Source organism: Tachyglossus aculeatus, chromosome X4 (genome assembly GCF_015852505.1).
Source record: "Tachyglossus aculeatus isolate mTacAcu1 chromosome X4, mTacAcu1.pri, whole genome shotgun sequence".
Lineage (NCBI taxonomy): Eukaryota > Metazoa > Chordata > Mammalia > Monotremata > Tachyglossidae > Tachyglossus > Tachyglossus aculeatus.
The window spans coordinates 16,100,462-16,113,377 of NC_052098.1; the positions used below are offsets into that span (position 1 = coordinate 16,100,462).

A 12,916-nucleotide genomic window follows, 5' to 3' on the forward strand; every position below is an offset into this window, starting at 1 on the left:
TTTAATTAGTTTATATATGCATTATAAATGTATATATTCAATTGGTTGTTTGGATATTTCATCCTAATAAGTTTGTTCTACTTCCTGTTTTATACATATTCCTCGGGCTTTCACTTTCTGTGAATAATTTTTGTCTCGGTGGGGAATGTGTGCTTTGCCTCTGTTTGCTCTGAAGTATCGTTGAGTGCCTGTTGTGTGCAGGGCACTGTACTAAGTGGTTGGGAAAGTACATTAGAGTAGGTAGATATGATCCCTGCCTTCAGAGAGCTTGCAGTGTGAAGGAGGAGACAGACACCAAAAAAGTTTACAGAGGAGGAGGAAGGAGAAGTGGGAACCTTCGTGACCTAGCAGAAAGAGCACCAGCCTGGCAGTCAGAGGACCTGGTTTCTAATCCCAACTCTGCCACTTCCCTGCTGTGCGACCTTGGGCAAGGCACTTCTCTGTGCCTCAGTTTCCTCATCTGCAAAATGAGGATTTGCTACCTGTTCTTCTTTCTTGGAATGTGAGCCCCATTTGGGACCTGATTGTTTTGTATTTATCCCAGCGCTTAGTCTGGTGCTCTGTACATAGTAAGTGCTAAACAAATACCATTATTATTATTAAATGCATATGAGTTTGTGCTTAAATACTAGGGTCGGTACGATATATACAGTAGTCCTACAGGTTGTTGTATGTACTCAAGTACTTCTCTGGTATAAGACCTAGCACTTAGTAGGCGCTTAATAAATGCTATTGATTAATCTTGTTTCCCGAGAAATTGCTCACGCCTTTCCCTTGGCTTGTAACTTTCTCCCCCATTAAATTTTCCAAAGCACATTGCTCTCCCCCTTCAGAGCCTTTGTAAAAGCTATCTCTTGGAAGAGGTGTTCTCAATTAATCCCCACCTATTCGATCATGTCCAACATGCCCTTGTGTGAATGTTTATTGAAATGCCCCCATTTCTTTTTATAATTTGAATCAGTGTTCTTACTCTTTTATGTATTGTATATTTGCAATTCGTGTGCCCCTGCCTCCCCCATTAGATTGTAAGCTTCTGCAATTCAGGGACTGTGGCTTTTCACTTCTATTGTATGTTCCCACACATTAGATTGAATGCACTGCACGCAGCAGACACTTAATAAATGATGGTGATGTTTGCACAGACAAGAAGAAAGGGATATTTCTGACTAGTTTTTGTTCCATTGTTGGGCGGTAACAAGAAAATCCTTCTCTTTCTGTGTCCCTATTAGGCACTACAAAGTCAGAAGATCGTGCTGCATTGCTGAAGAAGTTCAATGACCCTGGTTCACAGTTCTTCATCTTTTTACTGAGCACGAGGGCAGGAGGTCTGGGATTGAATCTTCAGGCAGCTGACACTGTTGTCATTTTTGACAGTGACTGGAATCCTCACCAGGTTTGTAATCGTTTGATTTACTTAAATGCCCAAGTCTCTGATTTCGTAACAAAATCGGGAAAAGATCACAGTGCCATTTACCTGTATGGGACCAAAACGGATTTTCAAAGGGTTGAATTTAGCTGCAAAGATGTTACCACCCCAAGTCATTACTAATGAGTAATGCGTGTCCATTACTTTTGAAGAATGCCTGTTTTGGCATGCCTTATGCATCTTTGGAGAATCCCAGTTGTGTGATATGTAATCCTGGTTGTTCGTTTACCCGACTCCTTTCTCTTGCCCCAGAATGTGTTTTTTTGTGTGTATATAATTATATCTTCCTATTCCATTAAGCTGTCTTGGTTTTTCCATTTTTCCATGTCTCCCCTCCTACCCCCTTCCCGATTTCAGATGTCAAAGATTCTCTTACTTCCATTGCATTATTCCTTACTCCTCTGTCCTTCTGAGATTAGACCCACTTTGCTTTTTTGGAGTAGTTTAACTTCTAAGGTAGTTGTTAAGGGGTAACTGTGCTGCAGTAATAATTTCCATAATTTTACTCTAGAGAGCCGAAAGAGTTACTGTTCTTCCTAAATTGGCTTCCAAAAAACCATGAATAGCTTTCAGATTGTGAGTATTTGGCTGAACGAGACATACTTGGAACATAGCAAAATTGATTTGAAGGTTAAAACTGGAATATTTTTAAATAGCCACTATTTTATTCATTCATTCAGTCATATTTATTGTGCATTTACTGTGTGCAGAACGCTGTACTAAGTACTTGGGAGAGTAGAATATAACAATAAACAGACACATTCCCTGCCCACAGTGAGTTTACCTTGGTTCAGTTGATGCCATCTGCAAACTCCTACGTATGGATTTCTTGCTCATTATTGAAGCATGCAGCTTTCTTTGTCACTCTACAGATCTGCCTCTCCCTAAACGTTTAAGCATTCCTGTTCACATCTGCTTGTAGAGATGGAGCAAATTTCACAGTATTTTATCTTTTTAAATAAATATTCCTACCAACTTCAGTTACCTCTTTCTAGCACAAGCGGTATACAGCCAACAAAAATTTACTAGAGAAAAGAAATGTTAGAAAATTCCCACTATTTTCTCTATCACTCACCTGAAAGCACTCTAGGTGGTACTTTTATGAACAACTGCCATACAGTATTATACAGAACTCTGAACTTGATACCTGGTGATTTTAAGTTTACAAAACTAAAACTGAAGGTATAGCCCACCGTTTTCTTCTCCTTTGTCAGACAGGAATGTTCACTGAGCTAGGTGTTAGCTTTTTAGGCACTATTCAAATGCATATAAGTAGTATCATAACTTAAAGTTTGAAAATTAGAAACTATCTGGTGTCATGACTAATTTAAGGAAGATCTATGAAACATACCAATTTTTTTTTCCCTCTGGGGGGAAAATCCATTGGCAGAATCAAAACAGATGGATTGAGATGGGAAAGAGATTCAGAATGCTGACTAGAATTAGGCCTCTTCATACTCCCTTAACCCCATCACAAATCCCATTTCTCCCTAAAAGCTTACATAACTGCAATTAGGATCGGCAGGTATGTTCCTATCTCTAGTTCTTGAATTACATACACAGGATACGGGGATAATGTTATATATTTTAATTCAGTAGGGATCTTTTTTGTTGAACAGCACAGTATTCATAGAATGAAAGGACTAAAACAGTATTGAGGTCATCTAGATCAGCCCACTGCTACTCTGAAGGCCAGTGGCAAAATGGGATTAGAATCTGGATCTCCCAACTTGTAAACTAGGCTCTTTCCACCAGCCACACTGCAGCCGTGTCTTCTCTGAGCTAAATAACCCTATTTCCTTTTCAAAAAAATTGCACTGGGTCAGATTTATAACTCAGCTTCCTATTGCAAAATGAGACTGACCAGATTCTTGAAAACAAAACAAAAATACGCATACAAAATCCTTTACGCTTACTCCGTGGTCCTGGAATTTACTCACTACCAACTGGCAGCGTGAACCAGTAAACATTTGGCAGGGGCAAGGAGTAGGCACCTCCTTTGTTCTCTTCTTTCCCTAATCCCCAACCCTAGCCCTTCTTTGCTCTCTTCTTTCCCCCACAACCTGGAGTTAATCGTCTCTCTTTTCTGCTTCTTGGAGCTTGCACCCCATGGACTGGATGTCGGCGACCCATCTCTGGATGGAAGAGAAGGAGGAGAAGTGTGCTTTTCACTTCTTTCCTACAGGACTTTTTTGTAGTGCAAGTGGGGAAGGGGACCCTATTAATCTGCAGTCTCACTCAAACAGTCTCACCAGGCAGCATATTCTAGGGGAAGAGGACTGCGAGTCAGAAAACCCAGATTCAAACCCCAGCTCTTCCACTGGCCTACTGTGTGACCTTGGACAAGTCATTTAATCTTTCTGGGTGTCTGATTCTTCATCAGTCAATCTGTCAGTTGCATTTATTGAGCATTTACTGTGTGCAGAGCACTGTACTAAGCACTTGGGAGAGTACAGTACAACAAAGGTAATAGAAAAAATCCCTGCCCACAAGGAGCTTACAGACTAGCCGGGAGCCAGACATTAAAATAAATTACAGATGGATATGCACATAAGTGCTGTGGGGATGGGGTGAATTAACACCAAAGTGCTTAACATCAAAGCCACTAGAAGCAGTGTGGCTTAGTGGAAAGAGCCCGGGCTTTGGAGTCAGAGGTCATGGGTTCAAATCCCACTCCGCCACTTGGCAGCTGTGTGACTTTGGGCAAGTCACTTAAATTCTCTGTGCCTCAGTTCCCTCATCTGTAAAATGGGGATTAAGACTGTGACAACCTGGACAACCTGATCACCTTGTAACCTCCCCAGTGCTTAGAACAGTGCTTTGCACATAGTAAGCTCTTAATAAATGCCATTATCATTATTATTATTATTACGGGGTACAGACTCAATCGCATAGATGATGGAGAAAAGAATAGGGGTAGTAAGGGCTTATTCAGAGGCCTCTAGGAGGAGATAACTATTTTGATAACTATTTGACTTTGATAACTATTATGACTGTGACTTCACCAGCTCCCAACTATGGAAAGTTGGATTCACTTTCCACTGAGTGACTTAGCCTTGTCTTTGTCTCAGACCATAAAGTTAAGCAAGTGACAATTTTATTTTAATTCCTTAGGTATCAAGGAATTGAGTATTACTACTCCCTGCTCTGCCCCTTGTCTGCTGTGTGACCTTGCGCAAATCACTTCACTTCCCTGGGCCTCGGTGACCTGATCTGTAAAAAAGAGGATCGGGAATATGAGCCCCATGTGGGACAGGGACTGTGTCCAACCTGATTTGCTTGTATCCATCGTAGCGCTTAGTACAGTGCCCGGCACCTAGTAAACGCTCAACAAATACCATTTTCAAGCGCTTAGTACAGTGCTCTGCACACAGGCGTTCAGTAAATGCGATTGAATAAATACGATTGAATGACTAGTTGTCCCAGATCTTGACATCCTGTATATTGTTGTTCCTACAGTACAGTTGTCTTTTTAACTGCAATGGCCTGCACACTAAAGAGAACGCATTGCTCCCATCCCTTTCATTGCAAAATAGTTGACCCTGAGGAGAGACTAACTCTGGCGTTAATCCTGGGACAGATGACTGTCATTTCGTGTGCATACCTATTGAGACTTAGTTTAAAACCATCAAACTCATTTCAGTTTGGACTCAGCTCTTCCTTCTAAGATGAAAGGGTGGTGTCGTATTTGCTCAACCAACCCCTTTGTATTTTTGGTTTTAGCTAGCCTTTCTCTAAGCAAATGAAACACCATTTTAATTGTGTTTTCCCTTAGAAAACGCATTTTAGACTCTTTGGACATAACTGGATTATATATTCTCTTGACCAGGACTTGCAAGCCCAAGATAGAGCTCACCGGATTGGTCAGCAGAACGAGGTTCGCGTACTAAGGTTGTGCACCGTAAATAGTGTGGAGGAAAAGATTCTGGCCGCTGCCAAATACAAGCTCAATGTAGACCAGAAGGTTATTCAGGCTGGCATGTTTGATCAAAAATCTTCAAGCCACGAGCGGAGGGCTTTTCTACAAGCCATATTGGAGCATGAGGAGGAAAATGAGGTACCATGCACACATTTATTGCGAAATAAATGGAATCTGTTTTTCTTTTTGCAAAAATAGAAATAATTTCTTTACTTTAGGAGATTCCTGGTGATTTGAAGTTATTTATTTACAATTTTTAAATTCTCACATTTTTCCACAGGAGCAACCAGGCTGTTTTAGTTATTAACATTATTTTGACTATTAAAACCTATTAATTTGAGATGTAGAGAGCAGGACCCAAATCTGAAACCAAATTTATGATTTTGACAGTACAAAACTTTTTGGAAATCTGATTTGGAATGCTGCTTGAGATAAATAACCCATCCACACTTTCCCACTGGATGGGGCCTCTGTTTTCTCAGAACTTGCCAATGGGGTGAAAGGGTAGGACTGAGGCTAAGTGAAAGAGCTTTGCTGTATGGCATTGTCAGTGGCCTTAACACTTCGTGTTGGTTTCAGTGTGGTGGTTTTTGATTGAAAAGGAACAAAGAAAGGCAGCAAAAATGATTTGGTGATAAAACAACTTCCAACCGAGAAGGGCCGAAACATTTAGGACTCTTCTGTTTGGAAAGATGACGTCTAAGCGCGCCCATGATTGAAGTCCCTAAAATCATGAAATATCTGTGGACAGAAAAGTATTGTTCAGTAAATCCCACAGTGTCAATCAATCAATCAATCAATCAATCAATCGTATTTATTGAGCGCTTACTATGTGCAGAGCACTGTACTAAGCGCTTGGGAAGTACAAATTGGCATCACATAGAGACAGTCCCTACCCAACAGTGGGCTCACAGTCTAAAAGGGGGAGACAGAGAACAGAACCAAACATACCAACAAAATAAAATAAGTAGGATAGAAATGTACAAGTAAAATAAATAAATAAATAATTTTTATCCTGTCAGGGCCAGGGGATCTTGAAATTTGAAGGTGGTAGGTTCAAAACAAAAGGAACTGTTTTTTTCCCACACAGCAGTAAGTTATGCCGACAGGTTTTAGATACATTCAGGAATAATGAGTCTATAATAGGTTGTTGGTATAGGGAGAATCTATGTATCCGTAGTTAAAAGGATAACTCTCAAGGGGAGCGTCTATCCGAGTTTTCCTCCAGAATTCCTGGGTTGATTAAATCATTATTCTGACCCAATAGGTTTTTTTAGGTGATCTTTTTTCAGCTAATTTGTACAATTGGGCATTTAAAATAGAAATAAAATGAGTTTTCTTTAGTCACAAAAGGATATATGGCAGGACTAGGTTTTAAAACAACCCAGTCTGTTTCCTGTTTACTTAAAGCCAAAAGAAATCTTCCCCAGAGTGTCAAGTAAATCATTTTGACGGGGCTCCAGGCTATTGCAGGGAATGCAGATTTACTGGGCCTTTTTCCTACAGAGGCATCAAGGAGTTCTCTGCTGCAGCCCTCCTCACACTGCCCTATTTACACAGCACCTATACTACTCTAATGCTAGGTAGCCACCACAGTTTATATACAGGACTAAGCTTTTACAGGCATTTCATTTGTCTTTTGCCCCGAAAATAGGGATACTCAAGATTCAGTAACTTATTTTGATAACACATTAGCTCTTTGAACAGGCATCGGAAAAGCGGGGTAGTAGGGGACGTAATCCTGTTAGCCTTGTGCTATAAACAATTAAGTTGAGCATTAGCCAACTGTTTTTTTCTACTATTTCCACCCACTTGATTTTTAAGCTCCAGAAGTATGCCCTAAAACGTGGAAAGTGGGTTTGTGGCGTAAACTTTCCAGTGTCACTCCAACTTCTGTAAAAACCATTTTATTTTGTAGTTTGTGTTCGCGGGCAGGGGTAGGCAATGTTTTAAGCCACCATTAGGGCCAGAGACAAGATGAGGACTCTTGATTTCAGAGGTATTGTGAGCATGCTATTAATGTCCTTGTTATTTTAGTCCTTAGATAATCACCTCTTCTCAATTTAAAAACTCTTCCTAGAATAAAGTTTTATCTGTTTGTTTCATTATTAATCCCTGGTATCTTTGTTCCTGCCACTAGGAAGAAGATGAAGTTCCTGATGACGAGACTTTGAATCAGATGATTGCTCGACGGGAGGAAGAATTTGATCTCTTTATGGTAAAGTCACAATAATCGTGACATAAATTGCTGAAACCCGTGACATTCCTTTTAACACACTTTTAGAGCAGTTGTTACCCTCTCAAACTCCCATTATAAAGTCTGCCATCATCTTCTAGTTATTCACTAACTGGGGGCAGATGATTTTGTCTGGTAAGAACAGAAACTACAGCATGAAGCCTTGGAGTGTATTTTAAGAAAAGTTGAGGAAAAAGGCAATTATTGGCAGATGAATAGTAGCCCACTTAACCAAATTGAAGCTGATGAGAAACCCAGAGGGGTAAACTAAATTGGGCACCCCCTGTTTAAGATGCCCAGTTGATTATTAGGAAAGGGAGAGGAGATGATTTTTTTTGTTGTTGTTATTGCCATTGTAAGCCAAATACAGTCAACTATCAATTTTCCCAGTCAAGCTCCAGCTCCAGCGAACTGGAAGATTGAAAAGTGACTCCCGTGGCTTAGTTTGGCTTGGACACGCCCCCGGTGTCAGCTGGTCTGGTGCTTTGCCAGACTTTTCCTGCCTCTGCAATGCAGCTGTCAGGCATTCAGTAAGATTCCTATGGAACATACTCTTTCGTGGGAAATTAGGGTAAGCCAATGTTCCTCTGGACTGTAAGCTCGCTGTAAGCAGGGAAAGTGTCTACCAACTTTGTTTATTGTCCTTTCCCATGAGCTTAGAACAGTGCTTTGCACACAGTAAGCGCTCAGTAAATATGATTGAGCTCTTTCACCTCCATTCCCATCCCCTGAATCCACTTCTGCCCATTCAGCCTCAAACCCTGCTGGTAACTGAAAATTTTGAGGGGAGAGAGAGAGTTATAAATGCATAGACCCACACTCATAAAACAATAAAAAACAGAAACCCAGTGCTTTATTGTGTTGCAGTCGGAGAAATAATCTAATGCAGCTGTTCTCAATGTGGGACGACTACAGTCATTAATGGGTTAGAATACAGCCTTCTCCCTGGCTCTGCTGAAAGTTTTTAACATTTTGCTTTCCCTTAAAAGAAAAAGAATCATTATGGTAATGAGCTAAAATCATAGTCAAGTAAGACTGTATTTCCACTTTTCACTCCAACACCTCTTAGTGAAATGGATTGAGTGAAGCTCTTAGAGTAGCAGTGAAGTTTTGTGACAAGAATCCTAGAAAGTCTTATAAGTTCCAGTGCTTGCTAAAATTGCCACGAGTTTTTCCCTTCTCTGGATGCATTCTAGTCAAGAATCATTTTTTGGTTACTAAAAATATTCAGTTTTTGACATTATGGTCTGTGCCAAATGCCTGAAGTTGAGAACCTTCCTTTTGAGCACATATGGGGAATAGAAGATTTAGCTACCTAAGCTAAAAATTGAGGTTTCTGTAACTCTGACCAGAAAATGGCAGTTTTATGCTTGCCAATACAGTCCCACAGTATTTGCTGTAGCACACTTCTGGTTATCAAGGAATAGTTAAAGGATTTATATATACTGGGGTTATTGGCCAGTCAGTAGTCATTCATTTAATCATTGGTTTTATTTGTGGTTATCCAACATGCCAAAAGGAGCATAACAGAGGATTCGATACCTGTTCTCCGTCTCCCCTGGATTGTGAGCCCCGTGTTGGACGGGCTATTTTGCGATCTGATTAACTCGTATCCACCCCAGCACTTAGTGCAGTGCTAGATTCATAGTAACCATTTAACAAGTGCCATTATTTTTATTAATTATATTAATAAGGGTAGGTGCATTATTAATAATGCACCTCTGCTGATTTGTAAATATAATAATGATTAATGATAATAACTACTGTTATTACAAAGCAGCGAAGGAACATTTGCCATTGAAGTTCTGAACAGTACATTATTGTTAAAATTCAGTGGGTTTTTATATCTGCTTATCAAATAGAAAGAGGTGTCTGCCCTCTCGCACACTTCTGGACCTTTGTCACCTTTGGGATCCTGTGGAGAATGGGCTCATCTCTGGTTTCCCTCCTCCAGCCCCTTTCCACCCAAGAGGGGAACTCAGAGATGCAAGAGGAGAGTAGTATTTTTGGTTTCCGGTCTGTCTGTTATTTAGACCTCTGAGAATGGAGAGTCAAATAAGAAGTTAGGCTTTCCCTTTTTTCACATGTGTTTCCTTGTTCCATCTCTGGATTCTCTGTTTCCCTTTTACTTTTCCTCCCAAGATGGCAAGGCACTTAGTGAACGATTCCAGACAGCCCCTCCTCAGGGACGACGGTGTTGGGTGATGGCAGCTCCACCTCCGGCCTCTCTATGGCTCTGAGGGGTAGGGTGAAGCACAGGGGGAGGGGTTAAGCCCAATCAATCAATCGTATTTATTGAGCACTTACTGTGTGCAGAGCACTGTACTAAGCGCTTGGGAAGTACAAGTTGGCAACATATAGAGACAGTCCCTACCCAACAGTGGGCTCACAGTCTTTGGCCTTGTAGTGGCAAGCCTATGGGGACAATCATTCATTCATTGTCATATTTATTGAGCACTTACGTTGTGCAGAGCACTGTACTTAAGTGCTTGGGATAGTACAGTGTAACAATAAACAGGCACATTCCCTGCCCACAATGAACTTAAAGTCATTCTTGCCCCACCTCTGTGGCATTGGCCATTATGCCCTAAGAGTCACTAATGATCCAAAATTTCTGGCCATGCCCAACACGGTTTTTCCGTGTTACCTGTTTGATCACCGAACCAGTCTAAAAGTTTTCATACTTTGAAAAAAAAAAAAAGAAAATTTTGTCACGGAAAAATGTTTAAAAAAAAACCCCAACAAAAACCTTGTTTTCTGATTTATAGTTACTGGGCATCTTAGGCATTACTTTTGACCAGAGTGCCTCTCAAACTCCTTATTCATCTGATTACAAAAGACACGGAGTGGTGTGCTGCAATTTAAAGGGCACTCTAAAAATTGCAACCTTTCTGAGACGTTACCACGGTAAGGAATAACGCTTCACCCTCGGACTCTTCTAACATTTTCATCAATTGCTCTTCCAGCGTATGGACATGGACCGACGCAGGGAGGATGCCCGAAATCCAAAGCGCAAGCCGCGCTTGATGGAGGAAGATGAGCTTCCCTCTTGGATCATTAAAGATGATGCTGAAGTGGAAAGGCTTACTTGTGAAGAAGAGGAAGAAAAAATATTTGGTCGAGGGTCCCGCCAGCGCAGGGATGTGGACTACAGTGATGCCCTCACCGAGAAGCAGTGGCTACGGGTAGGTGTGACATTTTCTCTTCCCCGTTCTGGCCGACCGACAGATTTCTTCTGTCAAATGGCAAGAGCAGATAGAGAAGCTTCAAGTCACATGAGCAGCCTTTTACTAGATAAGGTCATTTACTTACTGTAAAGATTCAATCGAGAGCAATTTAAGGAAATGCTAGAAAAATAGGTGTTGTGGTAGGACTTTCTATCTCGAGAGCCAGAATTTTTACCGTGTGAGACTTGCTTATGTTCTGTTATCGGGTATGTTGTCACGCTGCCCTCTCTCATGCTTCCGTGCTCTTTAAGCAAGGCCGTGCCTTTCTGATTTCGGGCAGTTTGGGGCAGTTTTGCAGACTGCTTGATCCAGTTGCTTGCGACTACGCGTTTGTGTTTGATGGCCGGGTCAGATGTATTCAAACAATACCTAATGCAGAGTATCGTCGTAAACGTAAAACAATTAGAATGGAACCTCTGCGAACTTCAAAAGATTTGGTCCTGATTTCTTCTGAAAATTTTTCGCTTCAGATTTTCAGGCAGGCAATGTCTAAAAATACTTGGGGAAGCAATGATTATGGTATTTTAGCGTAGAAAAGTAAAATCCTGTAACAGAAGTTGTATAAAAGCGTCTCGTTCAGTAAGACTTCCAGAATGATCCAAGTTTTTAGGTGCTCAGCTGAAATAATTCAAAGTTCAACTCCATATGTAGCAGTCCTTTGTTTTCTAACATAATGCTCTACTTATGGTAAAATTCTATCTAAGAGTGCAAGGGTGAGTGAAAAGATTGAGGAGAGGCTGGCAAAATCTACTGCGTTGTTGGTACTTAAGGATGGATCTGTGCTGCACTTTTAGTTCCCTTAGAAGGCGTCTTGGTGTTCTGATTGCTGCAGAGTTTCTGCTCAAGGAGAGTAACCTCTCTCCCAATTGATCCCCTCTAGACTAGTCTTAGCCCTACAATAATAATAATAATGATGATGATGGTATTTGTTAAGCGCTTACTACGTGCAAAGCACTGTTCTAAGCTCTGGGGAGGTTACAAGGTGATCAGGTTGTCCCACGGGGGGCTCACAGTCTTCATCCCCATTTTACAGATGAGGTAACTGAGGCACAGAGAAGTTAAGTGACTTACCCAAAGTCACACAGCTGAAAAGCGACGGAACCAGGATTTGAACCCATGACCTCTGACTCCAAAGCCCGGGCTCTTTCCACTGAGCCACAATAGAAATACCCCTCGCAGTTATTTGGTAATTTTTGACACGAGGTTTCCCTATGCCTTTTTAAATCACTTATTCTGCCCTTCTGGCTTGCTGGTACTTTTTTTTGTTGTTGTTTATGGTATTGGTTAAGCCCTTACTATTTACCAGGCACTGTACTAAGTGCTGGGTTAGGTGTAAGATCATCAGGTTGGACACAGTCCCTGTCCCACATAGGGCTCACAGCCTTAATCCTCATTTTACAGCTGAGGCTTGGAGAAGTGAAGTGACTTGCCCAGGGTCACACAGCAGAAGAGTGATAGAGCCGGGACCAGAACCCAGGTCCTTCTGACTCTGAGGCCTGTGCTCTTTCCACTAGGACATGCTACTTTTCAGGTCACTAGCCAGCCAGATGCTTAGGTATCCTGATAATAATAATAATAATGATAGCATTTATTAAGCACTTACTATGTGCAAAGCACTGTTCTATGCGCTGGAGTGGATACAACATGATTAGCTTGTCCCACGTGGGGCTCACAGACTTAATCCCCATTTTACAGATGAGGGAACTGAGGCACAGAGAAGTCAAGTAACTTGCCCAAAGTCACACACCTGACAAGTGGCGGAGCCGGGATTTGAACCCGTGACCTCTGAGTCCAAAGCCCGCGCTCTTTCCACTGAGCCACGCTGCTTCTCTGATGTCATCCATTCCTCTCCCACTGGAGCTGTGTTATTCAGGGCACACTGGTGAGGTGATGGATTTCAAGGACTTCATGTTTGGGAATCTCACCCTGCCGTTTGAGGTTGTGTTGGTCTTGTGGATGGTCCTGGTGAAACTGCATTAGAAACCGGTTGTGTCATCACTTGTAGCAGAAGCAGCGTGGCTTAGTAGAAAGAGCATGGGCTTGAGAGTCAGAGGACGTGGGTTCTAATCCCGGCTCCGCCACTTGTCTGCTGTGTGACCTTGGGCAAG

General features: G+C 41.6%; 1 protein-coding gene across 7 annotated transcripts in view; it reads left to right on the forward strand.

The window, feature by feature from the left end:
- The window catches only part of SMARCA2 (SWI/SNF related, matrix associated, actin dependent regulator of chromatin, subfamily a, member 2), a 179,835-nt gene that overhangs the window by 103,047 nt on the left and 63,872 nt on the right, over positions 1-12,916 (forward strand). For all 7 annotated transcript variants that reach the window (XM_038769627.1, XM_038769629.1, XM_038769625.1 and 4 more), the window contains 4 exons: positions 1,230-1,393; positions 5,256-5,483; positions 7,486-7,563; positions 10,548-10,766. In XM_038769627.1, the coding sequence (XP_038625555.1) occupies positions 1,230-1,393; positions 5,256-5,483; positions 7,486-7,563; positions 10,548-10,766 (689 nt within the window). The remainder of the gene's footprint in view (positions 1-1,229; positions 1,394-5,255; positions 5,484-7,485; positions 7,564-10,547; positions 10,767-12,916) is intronic.